The following is a 20,224-nucleotide window of genomic DNA, read 5'->3' as shown; positions in this document are numbered from 1 at the left end:
GGCTCCCTGTGGCGTACCAGGTCAGTTTTTTAGGGTTGGAGCTTGAAATTAAGATTGACATGGGCACAAACTTATATAGAGGATATTATATGGGCGCGCAAAGATACGAATTTCATCTTCAAGTGAGAGATATTCAACACGAGACTAGATAAAATTTGTGTCTCCAAGCGCCCATATTAATATTCTGTTTATTAGATAGATATTCATGAAAGTTCCAATTTGAACATATAAACTTAAGCTATTCATTATTAAGATATAGAAATATAGATAAGTTATAGTGCTTGGGAACGAGGTCCACATATTCTCATCTATTTATTATTAATCAAACATCTTGAACATCTTCCTATTAGTCCAGTCATCCTGTGGTTTAGGTTGAAACAAATTGCAACAGAATTTCTCTCAATGCTATTTGACCCGTTAGGGTAAGTTAATCAACATACTAAAAGTCCCAAAAAATCCCTTCGGTGGAACATCCCTAAAAACGGCTTTTCATATTATCAAGAATTACACAGGAAGCCCAATAATGGGAAAATATCAGTTTCCCAAACAAATATATGTAAACTTGTTTCTTTCTCTAATTTTACATTGTGCTGAGGCACGTATATCAAAATTAAGTATAATCTTGTCAATATTCAAACAAAAAAGATAATAACTGGACAGTTTTTTTCAATATGTGCAAATGTAAATACCACATGAAGCCCACACTTTGTAAATTTATTATTTTGTTATAAAACATAGAAATTTAACAGTATATCATTTGAAAAACCCCTATCTTTATCAAAACATCTTTGCAAACAGTACTGAATGCATTCACCACCTATAAATCCAACTGATGTAGTAGTGAGTAATGTCTATGTATAGGGTCAGGTTAATTTATGCACAAATTATATATTCATATATTCACGTTGCCATGACAAATCACCGGAAACGGAAGTGAATGGGGTGATGAATCGCCCAATGAGAAGCGAGAAGTGGTGACGTAAGTGGGGATGGATTGCCCAATGAGAAGCAAGCGGAAGTGGGGACGCGTCGCCAGGGAATGCAAGGAAATACATTGGATTTTTCAAAGTCAAAAAAAAGAAAAAAAGAAAAGCTCCCCTGCGAGGATTCGAACCTCGACCTCCAACCAGCTAGACCGGTATCCTACCATTAGACCACCTGGGCAGTTATGAAATGAAGAGTTAAAATTAAGGTAGTCTAGGGTTGGGGACTGGAAGTGACTTATTTTATTTTATTTTTTCTATTTTTTGAGAAAAGAAAAAAGAAAAACTTTATGGTACTCTGAACCAGGGCTTGAACCGCAGTCATGTTGTGTCTTGTGCTTTCTTAGTGCGCTTACCTGCCGCAATAACTCTAATCGCGATCGACTGATTAAGCCACGCAGAGTATTCATTTAAATAAAACGTTACATAAATGAATAAGTAATTAATGAAAAAAATGTTTTTTAAGTTGATAAGTCGTGTCTTCGAACACGTTTGCCATTACGAAGAGTCTGGAAAGGAGTGGAACAATTTCTGCATTGGAGGAACCATTCGGGAAGGTAAGCAACACAAGCATTGCAACGTTTGTAGCGAAGGATGTAACGGGCTATGCCTGGAAGGGGACTGGTGTCGAGCGACGTAAGGTAACGACGCATGCGGGACTGGTAACCAAGGTTGTACTTTGCAAGGCCAAGAGGAGTGTTTAGGGGATGAAGTCGTTGGTTGATTTGGACGTGTTGCAGTCGTTGTTTGTGAAGGAGGATAACGTTGAAGGTATTGGTTTGGAATTCTTGAATGCACAAGCGGCTGGCCCAGTTAACGGCGGCCATGTCTTTGGTATGACGAATGAACGTTTTGAATAAGGTATCTAAGCGGGTTACGCAGATTTGGTGTGGAGGACCAGGAGGACAGGAACAAGGACACGGCATGGGATAGTGATGGCGGTGTTGGTCCATGTAGCGAACGAGACAGAGGGAATGGCAGGCATGGGTAGGAGCATTGGCAGGAGGCGGGTGACAACCGTGAAGAGCAAATTGGCTACAGTTGAAGAAGTGGTATTGACCAGTATAATCAATGGTACCTTCTTGTCCTGAATAAGGGATGGATTTGTGACAAAGCAAGCACGGAGGAGGTTTGTTGTGGTGGTTGACGTGAGCAATGGGACGGATGTGGATCACGTCGTGAACGTGGCGCAAGAAGAGGAGCATGATGCGGACCATGGTAGGTTGAGCCATTTCCCAAACAGGGTCGCCGTTGTAATCTTGTGTGAAGTGACCTTCGAGGTAGTTGACGAACAAGGAACCAGGCCAATGAGGCAGTGAGTGGGGGGCGCGACAGTAGGGACAAGGGTAATTGAAGCCAGTGCTGAGGATCCACTGCATGAGGCACTCGGTATGTATGGGTTGGATGCAGCAGGAGGTCATGTTGGCGTCGGAGTAAAGTGTCTCGGTTTGAGCGTGTAATCGTAGCGGATGATTGGGAAGTGGAACGTAACAAACGCAGCAGAGCTGTTAATGAGTAAGAGTAGTTTCAAACATCAGCAAGAGGGAGCAGTATTGGCAAATGTCTTCGTCGGGAGCAACGTGTTGACCGCAGGCGCCACAGTTATAGGAAGAAAAGCAGCGTGGACAGTAAGGTGGCAGTTCCCAAACGCGACGTCGTCATTTGTGATGTTTGCGTGTCATGGTAGTAACTTGGCCACAAAAAGGAACGTAGGTCTGTAAAGGAAAGTGAGTATCAATCATACAGTTGATGATGTACAGGGTCAATCATACAGTTGATGATGTACAGGGAGATCTCGAAGGTCAGATTCGTGTAGTTGTTTGCGTCGTTCCTTTAGGGTTAGGTACACTTTGGAGGTAGTGTGGCATTGTTCCAAGGCATTGGCTGCAATGTGTAAGAGGGTGCGTTCGTCAGGAGGCAGTACGTGCAGACCGGCATAAGGGCGTTGTGTAAACTTTGCTTTAGGCTTTTGGACCATGGGGACTTCAGACGTTTTGGCCAATTCGGTGCATTGGAGACAATCAGGATCTTGTGCCTCTTGACAGGTACATGCTGGAAGGAAGTGGCTGTCTTTGCTGTCGTCGTCGTTGGTGGTGTCCTTCTGATGATGGGAAAGGACAATGTGGAAATGCTTTTAGGAATAATGCTTTGGTAGAACGTAATGATTGTTTCCTACTGACACCCATGATATATAAGCTAGGATCTTCTGCGTGCAAGTAAGGGGTCACGTAGAAGTAGACAGACGTGTCGTCATTGAAGATGGAAATGGGGAGGGAGCGATTCAAGGGCAGGTAAGTAAAGATGATGTTGTTGATATCTTCGTACTCTCTCCATGCGGCCGAAGCGAATAAGTAGTGGCTGATGTTTGCCAATCTGGATATTTGAACGCGAATGAAACCAGAGGGGGGATAATGACGTGCTTCGTGAGCAATGAGCAGGTAAAGTATAGGTAAGGAGGAAGTTTCTGTAAACTGGAAATTGCGGATGCGTGTGTAGGTAGAGCTAAGAACGATGGGTCCATAGGCATTGGGAAGGCGGCGGCTGTAATCTTGGGCATTTTCGGGAGCTATGGTTGTTGAGGGTATGATGGTAAAGGGACGTGCTTGGTGATCGATGTTGTCTTCTGAAGGCGTGTCATTGTTTTGGTAGTCTTCGTCCTCGTCGGAATCGAGAGGTAATAGTTCGAGGCTGGTGAGGAATGGTGGTTGAGTGCTAATGGGTCGGGCTCTGCACATGGGACATTGAGTATTTTGATGAGTACGCCATTGGTCGAGGCAGTCGTAATGGAATTGGTGTTTGCAGCAAAGGGTAAGGACGGTATTGGGACAGTTGTTGGGTATGTTGGATAGGCAAATGGCACAGACGACGGCCTGAAGAAACATAAAGTGGAGTTACAAGGTAAAGGCAAGGGTATCTAGCCAGTACATTCCTGTTATGAAGTCACCACCAACGAGTTCAATGAATCTCTTAATGTCGATGCTGGATACTCTAAGTTTGTCTTGAAGGCATTGTTGATAGCATTGAAGTTGATGGAGGAGGGGATGGTTGTCGCTGTTGAGGCGGGCATGTACTAGCCAAAGTTTTTTGTGGTAAACGAAGTCGTGAAGATTGTCAAGTAATTGGGTAAGTACTAGGGTTTGTCCAATGTGTTTGCGTAAGACGTTTTTGGCTGTGGTTGCGATTGCGGCCTGCCAAATGCAAAAATAAGTGTTTTTTGTTTTTAGGTTCTTGTGAGAGGAGGACGTAAGCCTTTTTTAAGAACGCTGCAGGACTGAAGTTGTTTTTGAACGAGTTTGTGGATGCCTTTAAGGTCACCTTTGAGTTTCCAAGTGTTTTCGAAATTGATGACTAGTTGTTCTTGCTTTTGGAAGAAAAGTTGGATGTCGTGGATGTCTTTTTTGTTTTGTTTGTATTCGTTAGAGATGAAGTCGATGACGCGACGAAGCGTTTCCTAGGGGTTGGTAAAAGCATGTGAAACGTTGCAGAATAGGTGTAGTAAGGTTTTCTGTAGCTGCCGTCGTAATATTGTTGGTAGCACGAGCGAGGTAAGCGAAACATGACGTAGCTATGAATGCTTATGGTGTAATCGTCTATGTCAGCCACCCCGTCAGGGAATTGGTTTGGAGTAATGTAGTCAGGCCCCACGCATAAATTTCGGGTGCAGTGAGGACATCGTATGCAAAATAAGGTACGCTGCATTTCCAAGTAGCGCAGGACGCAGGCACCATGTAGGGGATGGCGACAGCAAGGCGTAATGACGAACGGGTCTGAAGAATTGCAAGAGCAAGGTAAGATACAAATAGTACATACCAGGGTTTCGTCTTGACTGTCTTCGGTGATGACTTCAGGATCTTCCTGACCTACTTCACGTTCTTCTTGTTCAACGTCAGACCGTTTGCGTTTGCATGCAGAAGGCCCTGGTTCATTGGTGCCAGAAGTAGAAGCAATCATGGCCTGACTGGCAGCGGTCACCACTTGGTCGTCGGAATCGTAGGCGTCATCTACGTCATGACGAACTGGTGGTGGCGTGTTAGGAGGAGTTGGCAATTCCTGGTCAACTTGAGATTCGTTTTCTAACGGTGGGCTAAAGACGACCACGCGACGGTTAGGCTTCTTGGAAGGCATGATGAAGGCAAGTAGTAGTGGTGAGGGTTGGTATTGGCTAAGTAAGTACTAGGTATCTAGGTATACAATTGGTGATTTTGGGATGAAAATGAGCTTAGATATATAGGGGTAGGGGATAGGTGAATAGGGGTCCCCCCACCCTAGGTAGGGTCTATGTAGGGGGACCAGGATCTGTGATTTTCATATATTTTACCTAGTGAATCACCAGTAAAGCCACAGTCGTATACGAAGATACCAGTGTGGTAAGTAGGATTAGATGTTCGCGCAAGGCTCTATGCTTGAATTGTTTAGTCTTATTGTTTGCTTTTAAAACACTGCAGTACCAATCACTATGAAAATGACAAAGAGATGCGGCCGAAAGCAAAGGATGAGTAAAAGGATAAAGAATACCATTTATCAAGCCATGGACGCAGTGCGAGAAGATGATTATAGCAATCAAGACATGTTATCAAACACGCAATATATTTTAGTTAGAAGGACTTTTTTCAATGTAGTAGAGTTGTTAAAGACAAGAGGCATTGAAGACTTGGATAAATTTGATGTACTATTGCTTAAACAATATGTAAACGAATATGTGAATAAATACGGTTATACCGTTGAATCTTAACTTGTGTTTTGTCTTTTATTTTTTTCTTTGAAAAAAAAGGCGGCATTTACGGAGACGTTGACCAAGCATTATAGGGAAGGAACTTTTCCCAATATCAAGTTTTTGCGAGACGTAAGGGAGTACATAAAGACGTTACGAGGAATAGCAGAGACGTTAACGTGGTTAACAAATAATATTGAAAAGCAAAAAGAACGAAAGAGAAGATTGGCTTTTATGTTATCACGCTGAGCAAGGGAGCGGAAACGAAAAGCTGAAGCAAAAGCAAGGCAGGCATTGGCGAATCGAAAACGAGGTCGCACGACCGTGTATGTGACAGAGGAGTACGGTCCTGGCTGTCGTTTAGTGTTTTCACACCATGTCACCCGGCAGGAACACGAGGAGCTCGTCTCTAATTAAGAGTTGTACGCGTTCGGTGTTTGGTGTAAATGTACCTATGAGAACTCGTGTTATTTCGTATCGAATCGAAACGAGATCCAGCTTGGAACAAGCCGACCGTCATCGTGGAGCGTATGAGGATGGGGACGAGGACGACGACTTGGAAGGGTACGATGGTAATGAAGAAGCCGAAGACGAATGGGGCGTTCGATAGGTGGAGCGCTTGTTTGATCAGGTAATGGATCGCATTGCCAACGAGGAAGGGCTAACGCCTCGGGATCAAGTAGGAATGACACTTTATGGTGGAGACTTGGAATACCCGGTGTCGTTGGCTATACGTCCATACCACACGCCTCAGTTTCAAAGGCTAATGCTGACCAATGCCATTGAGATGATTCAGCAGTCCAAGAGGGAATGGATGTTGGGCAGGTCTTTGGACATTACGGTAACCGTGATTAAAGATGTCAAAGGACGGGGACGTGTTTCTACGACCACCATCATGACCCCAGAGCTCATGCGAGACCGACTGGAAAGGGGGGTCTTGCGCAAGCCGCCGGCTGCAGTGGGGTCTAAGATTACGGATCACGTGATTCAGATTTTGTCCTGGCGAAGCGTGAGAACGATGGAAGAGGTGAGGGAAGAGTTAAACGTTGGACTTGGGAAGAAGTATTGCCTCGTTGGTGTTTGTTGCATCCTTCCACGAATATTTTGGTGTTGTGACAGGAGGACCCGGTGCTTACCACGAAGTGGTATGGAAAAGCGCATACATTAGCACCACAGAGGGGTGGGTGATGTGGCTGAACGAAGGGGACAATACTATGCTGGATATTCTGTCGCCCAACGTGCTGTACGGAGAAGCCGAAAACTTACATCATTGAATGTGCTTGAAATGTGGCATGACGTACCGCCACCAACGCGTGCATGCTTGCAGTGAAGATAAGGCCTTAACGAAATACGAATTAGGCAAGAAGAGACCGTATTACAAGAGCACGGAAGAAGGCAAGCGGCGTAAGGTGTCACGAGTATTTGACAACGAACACGAAAATTGCTTGGGAAGAGCTTTGTACCGTGCTTTGAAGGACCTAGGGTATGAGGTGGTTCCCGAAGGAGGGTACGATAAACCATTGCAGGATTGGTATGAAGAGATGGGGATGGAAGACACTTGGGATCAAGCATGCGGGTTGGACGACGTCAAGCGGTGGTGTAGTAGCATTAACGAAGGATATGCGATGGATGAAGAGAGTGGCTTTGAACTGTGCGTGTACGATGAGAGAAACCGGTACGTGGTGGACTCGTTTGGAAACGATGTTGGGAAGCACAATGGCACGTTAATCCCCATATATTTGAATTGGATGGACAATCACTTTGCGTGGATTAAGTCCATGACTGGGTGGTTGGGACGTGCCTACTTTTGCACCCACTGCAAGAAGGGGTACAGTAACAAGGAAGTTCACAAGTGTGTACGTCCTTGTTTGCGGTGTGGTAAAGAACGAAACGATCATTACATAAGATATTCCAATCAACGTATTACGTGTGGTCAATGTCACGTGGGGTTTTGGTCCAACGTGTGTTATCGATCACACCTGATGAGACGCCGCAAGGGATCGTTGGCCTTTACCACCTGTGAACGACGGTACGTGTGCACACAGTGCAAAGCCACTGTGGATCGGATGAGATACGATCGAAAGGCTAAGTTATGGCACATGGTAGATGATCACGTATGCTACCAATACGATTGCTTGGTGTGTAGGGAGAAGAAGGTGACGCGGGGTGAACACTTGTGTTACATTAAGGGAACGTCAAGTGACTCTACGGAAGAAACCCCTCGTGCCAAGAAGAAGAAAGAAAAGCGCAAATTCTTTTTAGCCTTCTTTGACTTTGAAGCTCGATGTTTAGAGGAACGACACGTAGTTAACAAAGTAGTGGTGTTGCTGGTGTGCCACGAGTGTGCTTCGCACGTAGAAGATTACCGCACGCGAGGATGCACGGGAACATGCGGACGTCAACGGATGTTTACGTTTGACAGCGCCGCGGCCTTTATGGATTGGTTGTTGATAGGGCCTAAGCGTGACGTGCACGCCTTGTATACACGTTCATGGCCCATAACTTGAAAGGGTACGATTCGTACCCTATCTTGGAAGAGTGCGTGAAGCGAGGAATTAGCTCAAGTGCGTATATGAAGGAGGCAAGGTGATAACCATGACGTTGGAAGGCATTATGTTTAAAGATTCGGTGTGCTTTATTCCCATGGCCTTACGCAAGTTCCCTGCCACCTTTGGAACGTCGGGAGGTGACAAGGGGCACTTTCCTCATTTCTTTAACACTCTGGAAAATGCGCAGTACGAAGGCCCTTACCCCAATCCAGAGTATTACGGCGTGGAAGACATGGGCGATAACGAAAAGGAAAAGTTCATGGAGTGGTGGCGCGAGTAAGAGGGGAAAACGTTCATCATGAGAAAGGAGATAGAAAAATGTTGCATTCAAGACGTGATGGTTATGGCTCGCGGATGTCTAAAGTTTCGCGAACTCTATGTAGATAAGTTTAATGTGGACCCCTTTGCAGAGTGTGTGACCATTGCCTCGACCTGCTTGACGGTGTTCAAGAAGAACTTCTTGGAATCAGAAGTTATGGGAGTAGTTCCCCCCTTGGGATACCGTCAACGCTATATCCAATCTGTTCAAGCCTTGGAGTGGCTGTACTCGCTGGGCTTGCCCGAGCTGCGTTGGGCGGGTGGAACGCTGGGTGAGATTACGTTGCAAGGAAGTAAAGTCGATGGGTACGATCGCCAGACCAACACCGTGTACCAATTTCACGGTTGTTTTTATCATGGTTGCGAGGTGTGTTTCAAGCGAGGACAAGTCCACGCACACCTTGGAGTAACCATGGGCGATCTGTACGATAAAACGCGAGAGAGAACGTTGGAGTTGCGCAACGCAGGACATCACGTGGTGGAAATGTGGAGCCACGTGTGGGATGTGGAACGCGAACATCACGTTTTTCCCGAGTGGATCAAGAACTTGGACCCCATACTGTCTCGCGAAGCTTTAATGGGAGGACGCACCAATGCCGTGGGGTTGTACGCGAGGTACAGGTAGACGAGTCGGACGACGAGGGCATGGCCTTGATGTCGTGCTCGGACCCTGTGCATCGCATACGGTACGTGGACGTGGTATCACTATACCCCACGGTGATGTGGGAGGAAGAGTACCCCGTGGGTCACCCCATGATTTACTTGGACCTGGATCCCGATGAAATAGCGGATTGCGTTCTAAGCGAGGAATGGTTTGGATTGGTCAAGTGTGACGTGGACCCCCGCGAGGTCTGTTCTTTCCCGTGCTTCCACGTATTTCAGACCACAAGTCATCAAAGATGAAGACGGGGAAGAGTGCACGCACACGATGGAAGAGCGAAGTCTGAGGCATGGCGTGTGGACTACGCCCGAATTAAGGGGGTACGAGATTGCTCAAGTACACGAAGTGTACCATTACCCCGACCGCAGCAGTGACTTGTTTCAATCTTACATTCGCGAGAATCTAAAGATGAAGTTGGAAGCTTCTGGATGGCCGTCAGATTGCGACACCGAAGATAAAAAGCGAGAGTTCATGGCGTCCGTCAGAACCAGCCAAGGCATCACTCTAGAGTACAATAATGTCGTTAAGAATTCGGGGTTGCGTTCGGTGGCCAAGTTAAACTTGAATTCTTTGTGGGGTAAGTTTGGTCAGAATCCTTTTCGTGGCAAGGTGGAGTACATTACGGAACCATGCCGCTTCTTCGAACTGCTACACGACGACACTGTCAACGTGAAGACGGTGCTGTTGTTAACGGGTGACATGGTTCAAGTAAATTACGACGTGCACCGTGAGTCCACGGTGTGCAACCCCAACGGCAACGTCGTGATTCCAGCTTTTGTAACGGCCTGGGCTCGCCTGCGTTTGTACGACAAGCTGAGCGCTTTGGGTGAACACGTGCTTTACCACGACACGGATTCCATCATTTACGAGACGGAACCGGAAGGAGATGAAGAAATGGAAACAGGAGACCAACTAGGTCAATGGTCGGATGAATGCGGAGATTCCAACGCCAATTGGATCGTGAAATACGTGTCCCTAGGACCTAAAACGTACGCGTACCGTTCGAAGAAGGGCGAGTGTGAAGTAAAATGCAAGGGCATTAGCTTAACACCTAGTGCCAAAGAATTGGTTCACATGAAGAGCATGAAACGCTTGCTGGTGCAAGAGAATGAAAAAATTACGGTAAATTATCCGCGTAAGATTATTAGGGACGGCACACACAAAGTGCTAAGGACGGTATCCATGGACAAGGACGTTCGCTTGGTATATACCAAGCGACAACGAGTAGATCAAGGATTGACAACGTTGCCTTATGGATATTAAAGTGACAGCAACCTTGCGTATAAAAGTTATTTATTTGCAGACATGTTCAACACCATGACTCAAATCGCCGTGGGACGAATTTGACGTTGGTTGGCTAAGAAAGCCGCCGCCATCGTGTCGGGAAGCAACGAAGATCAGCCTGATGGCAACATCAGCAACAACCGCATTGCCTGCGGACGTCAAGCGCGCGTCCGATGCTGTCTCTCGTCGTGCTGCGGCGGGTCCATCGTCATCCACGCGCAAAGGTCGATTCGCAGGTGGAAAGAAGAAAGGGAAGAAAGGAAAGAGTATCGTTTCCGTGGCTAACAAAAGGCAAGCTTCCAAGTGGTACAGCCGGTATTTCGAAGTGGGGGCACAACACCCACAAGCCCTAGCGGGAACATTCGCGTTTTTATCCGACCCCGGCGACGTCTCCAAGGGATCTCAAGCGAGAGCCACGAAGAAAAAATGGCTGGAAGCTCAGACGACTCATCAAGTTCATCGCCCTGCTCGGCGTAATTATACTCGTCGTCCCTTTGTAGTATTTTCCATGGACGAGCAATGGCAGATGGATTTATCAGACATGACTTGGGACAAGCCCGCCAGCGATGGCATGGGTTGGATTTTATTCGTGGTAGACGTGCTGTCTCGATACTGCTGGGTAAGACCGCTAACGCAAAAGACGGGAGAAGAAACGGCCCGTGGTATTCGTGAAATTTTTAATCAAATGGCTCAAGACCCAGACAAGAAACATACGTTGCCTCGTTCCGTTTACGTAGACAAGGGAACTGAATTTTACGACAAGGACGTGAAAGAATTATTTGCCAGCTGCGCCATTCCTCCCAAGCTTATGTCGGGAGAGTCCACCACCAAGGCGGCCATCGTACAGCGTACTTTGAAAGGAAGGTTGTGGAAGTACTTTTACGAAAATGGGACTCGACGATGGGTGGATGTGATTGGTCCCTTGGCCGATTCGTACAATCATCAACGACACGGAACAATTAAGCAATCGCCTGCCTCGGTTAATCGCGATAACGAAAACGAGGTATGGAAACGATTGTATGGAGAGTACGGTCAAGAGCGAGGCATGAGGCAAAAGCTAAAAGGTCCTTACAAGTTTAACGTGGGCGACGTGGTTCGAATTAGCCGTCAAACCACTATCTTTGACAAGGGCTATTTTCCACAATGGTCGGAAGAATGGTTTAGGATTCGAGCTCGCGACCCAGGCCCTCCCGCGTATTACCGCTTGATGGACTACGATGAAGAGGACGAATTAAAAGGCACCTTTTACGAGGAAGAACTGCTCAAAGTCGAGGAAGAAGAAATAAAGCACATGCGTTATCGCATCGAGAAGGTACTTCAACGTAGGACGGATCCCGCTACAGGTCGTCCTCAAGTACTGGTCAAGTATCAAGGGTGGCCTGAAAAGTACGCCAACTGGATTGACGCCCGACAAGTAGAAGAATTGGGTCAACCGCCCAAAAAGAAAAAGAAAAAATAATGAGACTGGAACGTAAAGCATTTGTGTACTGGTTTGACAGCAAGAAAGACCCCGACTATCCACGCACCAACGACAATACGGCAGCTGAATTCGTGGTGCAATTGCCCATAGGATGGCAGTTGCCCGGAGTGTGGTCGGTGGAAATACAAGCCATCATGACGCCTGAAACCGCTGACACAAAGGGGGACTTGCTACTTTACACGGATCTTATTCGCTACGAAATCGTGGGCCACGATTACTTTCCGCTGATTGAGCGCATTACGACGTCAGCCTCTCAAGCCATTCGATATCAAGAATCCAAGCACCCTTTTCGTCGACGCGTTAGCAGAAATTACGTGAAGGCCGTAGGGTTTAAATTGGCCGACACCAAGGGTCGCCCATCAGTGTGGCTGCAAGACAGACCCATTAAGGACACGACCGTTTGTCTCATTTTCAAGCCGCAAGCCGACGATTACGATTCTTCCTTTATGAGCTTGACACTTTTGTCTAATCAATCCAAGCCTCGATTTCCCAGAAACAGACCTGGTTCCTTTACGGGACAATTGCCTGCCATACAAAGAATGGATGATCAATGGAGAGTAGGAATGACCAAAGTGACGCTACCTCCCGTCGCAAGTACTTCTAAATCATCCAAGTGGACTTTTAGACTGGATGCGGGTGGATACCTAAAGAGCAAGCTGCCACCCAATGCCCAACACACGTTTACCCTAAGCGATGTTAACAGCGTTCAAGATTTGTGTGCTCAATTTAAGAAAGGAGTGGATGCCGTGTTTGCCAGCTGGTTTGCAGGGCAAGGAGTAGGAGCTGGTGGCGTTGGAGGAGCGAATGGAGGATCTGGAATTGGAGGAATGGGTATGAACCACACGGCCACGTGTGTGGATGACTCCACAGGCAAGGACGTGTTTATTGCGATAGATGTTAGCGGAATACGAAGCTTGGACAACCTACATAAACTATTTCTTGCCAACGGCATCATAATTGGTGCCGGTCAAACCAAAACGAAACTAGACTTTACGTCACATCACGACGTGCTGGTGGGACCTAACGCTCCAACTGAGAACGAGGTAATGCAACGGTTGGGCTTTTGGACCAACGATCCTAACATTGCTATACCTGGAACGATTCAAGCCGATGGCACTACCAAGTGGCATTCCTTTATTTTACCTTTTGCTGAGGATTTTGAATATGATCATTCTCCCGTGTATCTGATTCAAACCAGTCTTGAAGTTAGCACTTTTAACCACTTTTACTTTATTTTTAAAATCCTGTCGGACCATCAGGACCAACAACTAGTATCATCACTCCAAGCGAATTGTACTTGACCATACCCAAGGGATTCTACGATTTGCTAAACTTTAACAATGGATCCGGTGCAAGACTGGAGTACGAAAGTGTCGATTCGGCCGTCATGGGGGAAGGTGAATTCGTAAGAATTACGTGCAAGGAAGGATAGAGACCCTCGGGACATGTGGAATCCGATCAAGAAACGAACACGGAGCCCGAATCCAATCGCGTGGCCCGTATCAAGGGGTATAAATATACCCAGCTTCGAGGAAACAAGGACGTCATTGGTTCACGAAGCGGTCCTTATACCATTGACGTAGTCACCACCACCAAGGCCATTCCCAAGAATGCTTACGTAACCTGCAGTTTGGTCAACAGTCAACACGTAGGAAATCAGAACATCCCCCTTATGGACGTGGTTCCTCTTTCGTCCGTGTCTATGGGTGCTGCAGCCGAACCCAAGGAATACATGTTCGAACCCCAACACGTTAAATACTACCCTCTTTCCAAGAGTAGTTACCAGACCGTATCCTTTGCCGTGCAAGACGAAGCAGGACAAGAGCTTCCCTTTCTCAATTCAGGAGTTACCACTGTATCATTGGATTTCAAAAAAGGAGTATGAACATTCCCATCTACGTTCGCCAAGAAGGAGGAGGTGACATTTCCGTATACACCCCCCGACAAGCTAGAGGAGGACTGAGTATTGGTCGGTTGGAGCGTGGAGCTATGCAGTACGTCATTCCCAAACTAAACGCCGTAAAAGATGCCGTGGATCGAGGCATTGGCTAACGTGGCCTCGGACGTATTGGAAGGCAAAGATTTGAAAGAAGCTCTAAAGGACGAAGCCACAGAAGCACGAGTAGACTTGAAACGAAAGATAGACGCAGAAGCAAGCAAAGTAGGAAGCGTCAAGAAAAGCATCAAAGGCTCTGCTTCCAAATACGCTAAATCAACTCTGAACGTTTTGTTTGACTAAAAGGAATGAATCAACAACGACTTATTACCGAAAATGGCGTTTTCAAGCGCATTAGTGAAGAACGCTATACCAAGTACATTACCTACCGCATGGCTCATGGAACTTAACAAGGCATACGAACTAAAGAAAGAGACATTGTAAAAGCTTACGATATATTTCTCAAGTTGTACGATGGACGTATTGCTATGGTGGTGGATTAAAAAAAGTGTTAAAAAGAAAAAACACGGTGTGTTTGTTTGTTTCATAGTTTTTTATTATTTTTTCTTTTCATAACTAAGGGAGTATAATCAGGCGTGGATTGATCAAAGTCCATGATGAGCGGGCGAAACGGTCGCTTATTGGCTTCCTCCAAAGCGCGGTTCAACCACTTGGCTTGACCCGGAAAAGCTTGACGCGCCAAGGCTTGCAGCTGAGACTTGTCTCGAGGATTGCGAAACAGCACGATGCGGTGGGCGTTGAGGGAGGCGGTTCGCATGTGGACGGGAAATACGTTTTGCATGAGCACGACCAAGCTTACGTCCATGTGATGGGTCCCCTTGGTAAACCATTTGGATATTTGACGATGATCCGATTCCATTTCTCCCATCAGATCGTGAGCAATAAGCAGTCCTGGCGTTTGCTTGAACAAGGAATAGGGATTGTCCGGCAGTCCTTAACCCACTTAACTTTATCTCCAAATTCTTTTTTCATGTTGTCGTACTCATCTTGCCATTTGCTGTACAAGTAAACCACGTGCTTTATGGGCGGATTAAATTTCCAACTTCTGTGACGAATCATCTTGCGAATAAAGTACGTCTTGCCACTTTTTGAAGGTCCTGCTACGGTGATGTTGCAAGGATGCTGCCACCGTGAGTTAAACGGTATAATTTCTTCCACGTTCATGATAGCTTTTTTCTCTTGGCGTCACGAAGAAATCGAATGTACTGATCCACTACCTCGTGAGGACTCTTGTTATACCCTCCATACGCATCCATGTCGGCTACGATGCCTCCCTGTTGACTACGTTTCTTGCGACGAGGTTTGGATTTGGACACTCGGGATTTTCGCTTGCGTCGCAATACGCCGCCTTCGATGGTAGCGTCATCGTTGTTGTCGTCGTTATCATCGTTATCACTCCCAGGGCCGGGGTAGGTTTGACTGTTATGCTCGCGTTCCACTACGGGTCGCTTGCCTCGACGTACCGTGGTAACGGTGGTGGTATTGGCAATGGTTTGATGATCCCCTTTGCCTAATTTTTTACGTAAGGCTCTAGACACGGTATCTCGATCCGCATTCTTAAATCGTTTCCCATGCCCCTCGTTGCCGTCATTGTCGTCGTCATCGTCGTTGTCGTCGTCGTCACCATTCCCTTCAGAACCATTGCCATCACCACCCCCATTTCCACCCGGATCGTCCCAACCTCCATAATCCCCACCGTTATTTCTCCTTTCTTCTTCTGCCTCCTTGTGAAGCGCAGCCCTTCGCGCTAAGGCCTTTTCCAAGGCATATCGAATACGCATTTGCGAAGTGGCCCCAAATTTGCTTTGATCCGTGGCTTCCAATTCGTTCACGTATTGCTCCACTTCAGCCAAGTTCATCTTTTTTTCGCTTCGATTTCCTCGCCATCGACCATCCACCCGAGTCATTACGTTTTTAATGGTGGACGTCAATGTTTCCTTAACTTGGGGATACTTATTCGGCAACGATTTCAAAGCCTCTGCGTACTCTTGCAGTTCCTCCTTGTTCATTTGATCCAATGTGGCATCGGGTAAAGAAACAAGTCTTTCCCCACTGCTAGGTGTCCAAGCTGCCAAATTCGCCACTTCTGAAGGGGGTGATGCTGCGGGAGATACTGCGGGTGAAAACGATGGCGATGGACCTGGCGATGCATCAGGTGATGGATGTGGTGATGGTTGATCCATGACACGAGCCAAGTTACTTCCCGTTGACATGGGCGTGTCGCTGGACATGACGCTCATCATGTCGTCTGGTAAATTAAAAGAAGATCCTAGCAATTGCAACATGTCTTCGTCGTAGTCTCGCGTAGGTGATGGAGGCAACGGAGACAAGGGCGGCATGACAGGCGTATTCATCAAGAAACGATTGGCGGTCCGTTCGGCCCTTGACGTCGTATGGGGTGTTCTAGGCGCAACACCGGGGGCTTGAAAAAAGGCTCGCGTTCGGTATGCTGACCTAAACCGTAACGTAGGTATAAATCTTGAGCACCCACACGTTGATAGGATATAACGTCGACGCAACGAATGCTTTACAGTATGGATGGAAAGTCCTATATACGCTCCTTGGCACAATGTCACCCTACGCAAGTGGTACCCCTTCTACGTAGCGGCAGCGATGACCAATGGAAATACATTAAAGACATGTGCAAAAAACTGGGGGGTTGCAAGAAAATGCCCAAGGCCGCCCGACGCTGGTTTGGGTCCGTGGTCAATGATCGGCATCCCTCCATTCAAAGTCTACGACGATCTAGCTTGCAGCGTGGAGGGTCCAAGGCCGAATTGGTGTGAACGGCCATCAAAGCTCTGGCCAAGATCGCCGCCCCCAGCCTCAAAAAGGCAGGCGTAAGCCTGGCCAAGCACGCTGCGGCGGGGGCACTTGCCGAGGGCATTAACGTAGCCATCACCAAAATCAAAAAGGCGGGAGCTCCAAAAGAAGATAAAAAGGAACTCTCCGCCGCCGATTCGCTTCTGGACTTCGATTACGACGGCAACGACGAATTGAAAGACTTGCTATCTGAAACATAAAGCATCATGGTTAATTTTAAGAAAGGACGTCAGCGAGGAGGTAAGCGACGACAACGACGACGCGGAGGGGGAACACGTGCCAAGCATACTCAGTTGGGTGGAGGCAAACGAAAACGTTCGCCCGCCAAAAAGCACACTACTTCCAAGATCAAAGCGGCAGTACGTGGGACCTTGGCGCCAGGCATTCCAGACTATGGCCCCGTAACCTACCAGTTTCACATTCGATTTTCACGTCCTCATCCCGCCATGCCTTCCAACAAAGTTCAGACTCTTCATCGCATAGCTCCTGCCAGCCTTAGGCATCTTCCTGCCAACAACGACTCTTTGGACGTCGTCATAAAAGGCCGACCCATTACGCTTTACCCTAAAGGTCGTCAGGTCGTCACCACTACGAAATGAACAACAGCACAGGTACCAACTCTTACGTGGTTCCGGCCATACTTTGGAATCGCCTGCAAGAAGAACTTAAACAACTTAAAGAAAATGTAGCCGCCTCCAAGTCTCAAGCAGGAGGAGCTATCGCAGGAGTGGATCGCAATGGAAGCGTTCGCATGAACGACTTGCTTCACACCGTTCAACAATCTTTGCAGCAGTCACCCAAGCTGGAATTCGTCACGTATGCGGATAAAATGATCAAGCAAGTCATGGCCGATCCCAGCCTTGCTCCTGACGAACGTGTTCGATTCATGACCAACTATGCAACCAGCTTTCAAGATCAAAAAGCCATGGATCAAAAAGGACTTACTCCTGCAACGGCTCCTGCCCCAGCACCTGCACCTGGTCCTGCTCCTGCTCCTGCTCCTGCTCCTGCTCCTGCTCCTGCTCCTGCTCCTGCTCCTGCTCCTGCTCCTGCTCCTGCTCCTGCTCCTGCTCCTGCTCCTGCTCCTGCTCCTGCTCCTGCTCCTGCTCCTGCTCCTGCTCCTGCTCCTGCTCCTGCTCCTGCTCCTGCTCCTGCTCCTGCTCCTGCTCCTGCTCCTGCTCCTGCTCCTGCTCCTGCTCCTGCTCCTGCTCCTGCTCCTGCTCCTGCTCCTGCTCCTGCTCCTGCTCCTGCTCCTGCTCCTGCTCCTGCTCCTGCTCCTGCTCCTGCTCCTGCTCCTGCTCCTGCTCCTGCTCCTGGACCCGTTGCAGCACCTATTCCTGCTTGGTTTCTTCCTGCCGGACCCTCGGGAGTCACACCAGCAAGCGCCACTCCCAAGAGTACGGGACAAGGTCGTGGTCGTGGCAAAGGCAAAGGCAAAGGCAAAGGCAAAGCCCCTCTCAAGCGACAAATCAATTTTGGAAACGTACCCGGCACGTCTACACCACTAAACAACTTGAGACCCCAACAAATCAAGCAACTGCGAAAAATAGACTCCATCATCAATTTCATCGATCAAAAGTCTAAAAGAATTGACCAAGACACCAGCTTGAGCCCTGCACAAAAACGCGAAAAGCAAGGCGTGCTTACGCGAGGACGTACCAAATACAAGGTGTTCCGAAACGACATCCTTAACAGTTAAACCTTATAAAAAGGACCGCCGATCGACCCCCCTTACCCTAATTGACAGCTTGACCTCGTCATGAAACGACAACACGGAGGGCGTGCTGCTCCTGCCTCATCCAAAGCCTCGCGCGACGATGCTCCTCCATTGAAGGTGCAAAAAGGAACCGTGGTCGACTTGTTCAAACGAATACCCATTGACGTCACTTGTGAAAAATCTAAATGTGAAGTCTACACGCAAGCTACGGCTATGGTGGACCCTTTGGAAATTACCGTAGACCGAACATGAACCTGGATTGACATGACCAAGGCCCTACTGGAATTTGACGTGGAGTTTAACGATGGTGCTGCCGTGCCTGCGCTCCTTACCAATACCTCGGCAGCCGTACCCATCAATAACGTGTCTCACTCTCTTATCAAGCAAATTCAACTAACCATCAACAAGGGAGCCGTTGCCGTTAATGCCGATCACTATCATCTAGAAGCCTACTTTGACCGGCTGCTTAACTACTCTGAAGAAGAAAAGAAATCCTTGCTGTCGCTAGAAGGATGGGCCACCGACACTCCCGACCAATTCGACAACGTTAATCCCAATGACATTGCAATTGCTAATCCAGGTATGGCAGGCGCAGCGCTCACAGTTGCAGAAGTAGGAGACGCCATTCGTGCCGCGTTTAATCGCCTCACTCCTAACCAAGGAGCCAAAGAACGTGTCGGGTTGTGCTGCCAAGGACGTGCCGTCACGTTCATTCTCAGACCCGTCATTCCCCTCTTCTCCAGTCAGCGCTACCTGCCTCCTGGCTGTGAATTGAAGTTTCGAATCCTATGGAACGATCGAACCTTGGTCATGATGAATGGTCCCAACGTGGGCGCTACGGCCGTTACCCACCCCAACGCCTCGTACACCGTGGTCAATTATTCTCCCAAGTTGCACATTCGTCACGTGGACGTCAACAGCGAATTGCACATCAAAATGGAGGCCGCTATGCTGGAAAATCAAGACATTGCCCTGTTTCCATACTTTACCAACAGAACCGTTACCCATACCATTCCCGATGGTCGACGACGAGCACAAATGCATAACGTGTTTCAGGGATACCGACCCAACTACATGATCACTGAGTTTCAACGAGGAACGGCTTTTACCGGTGACCTGGCTCATACCCCTTACAACTTTTGTGACATGAATCAATCGTCCCTTCGCGTTACCGTCGACGGAGAAGAAATTCCCCATCAGCGATTGGACCTTACCTCGCATCATAAAGAAGAAGGCTTCAATACCCTCATTCAGTTCTCAGGACGAGGCATCGACTCTGCACCCATTGGTATCGACCGAAAAGGGTATAAGGACGGCAATTATCTTATCCTCTACAACTTCAATCCTGACGGTGAACAAACTTTTGGCTACAGCTACGCTCGAAACGTAGGCAACGTCAACATCGACGTGGATTTCTCGGCCAACACTGCCAACAACACGACCATGGTCGTCAGCGGGTACTTTGAACAAGAAACGTGGTTGGATGGTAACAAAAACGCTTCCCTGAGATACAGCTATTAAATCGTCATGAACAGCAAAGGACAACTTCTTACCAATCAAATCAACACGGTCGCAACGTACCGTCCCAATTATCACAAGCACCCCACGTACTCCTACGTCGGCACTCAAGGAGCAGATCAAGCTTTGGCTCTTCTCAAAAAGTACAGTCAAGGTCAAGAACCGCCAAGACCTTGGGGCATGATTTTCAATACCGACCCCATTGACAAACCTGGTCAACATT

General features: G+C 47.7%; 2 protein-coding genes across 2 annotated transcripts; both read left to right on the top strand.

The window, feature by feature from the left end:
* Positions 1-8,580: 8,580 nt before the first annotated feature.
* Positions 8,581-10,485, top strand: LOC116300125 (uncharacterized). Its single transcript, XM_031708902.2, has 2 exons — positions 8,581-9,176; positions 9,444-10,485. The coding sequence occupies exons 1-2, from the start codon at positions 8,581-8,583 to the stop codon at positions 10,483-10,485; spliced, it is 1,638 nt and encodes a 545-aa protein (XP_031564762.2).
* Positions 10,486-18,747: 8,262 nt separating this feature from the next.
* On the top strand, positions 18,748-20,004 carry LOC116300138 (uncharacterized protein F54H12.2-like). Its single transcript, XM_031708928.2, has one exon. It carries the CDS (start codon positions 18,748-18,750, stop codon positions 20,002-20,004), a length of 1,257 nt encoding a protein of 418 aa, XP_031564788.2.
* The last annotated feature ends 220 nt before the right edge of the window (positions 20,005-20,224 follow it).

Source organism: Actinia tenebrosa, unplaced genomic scaffold (genome assembly GCF_029948245.1).
Source record: "Actinia tenebrosa isolate PJP-AT-01 unplaced genomic scaffold, QUT_ActTen_1.0 PGA_scaffold2__45_contigs__length_23673736, whole genome shotgun sequence".
NCBI lineage: Eukaryota > Metazoa > Cnidaria > Anthozoa > Actiniaria > Actiniidae > Actinia > Actinia tenebrosa.
This window is presented reverse-complemented; position numbering and strand designations above follow the sequence as displayed.

What these genes read in the sequence shown, in the direction of transcription:
- LOC116300125 (XM_031708902.2), top strand. Translation starts at nt 8,581, where the DNA reads ATGGTTATGGCTCGCGGATGTCTAAAGTTTCGCGAACTCTATGTAGAT. An exon ending in GCCGTGGGGTTGTACGCGAG is followed by an intron (nt 9,177 to 9,443) that starts GTACAGGTAGAC and finishes CACGTATTTCAG; the next exon opens with ACCACAAGTCATCAAAGATG.
- LOC116300138 (XM_031708928.2), top strand. Translation starts at nt 18,748, where the DNA reads ATGACCAAGGCCCTACTGGAATTTGACGTGGAGTTTAACGATGGTGCT.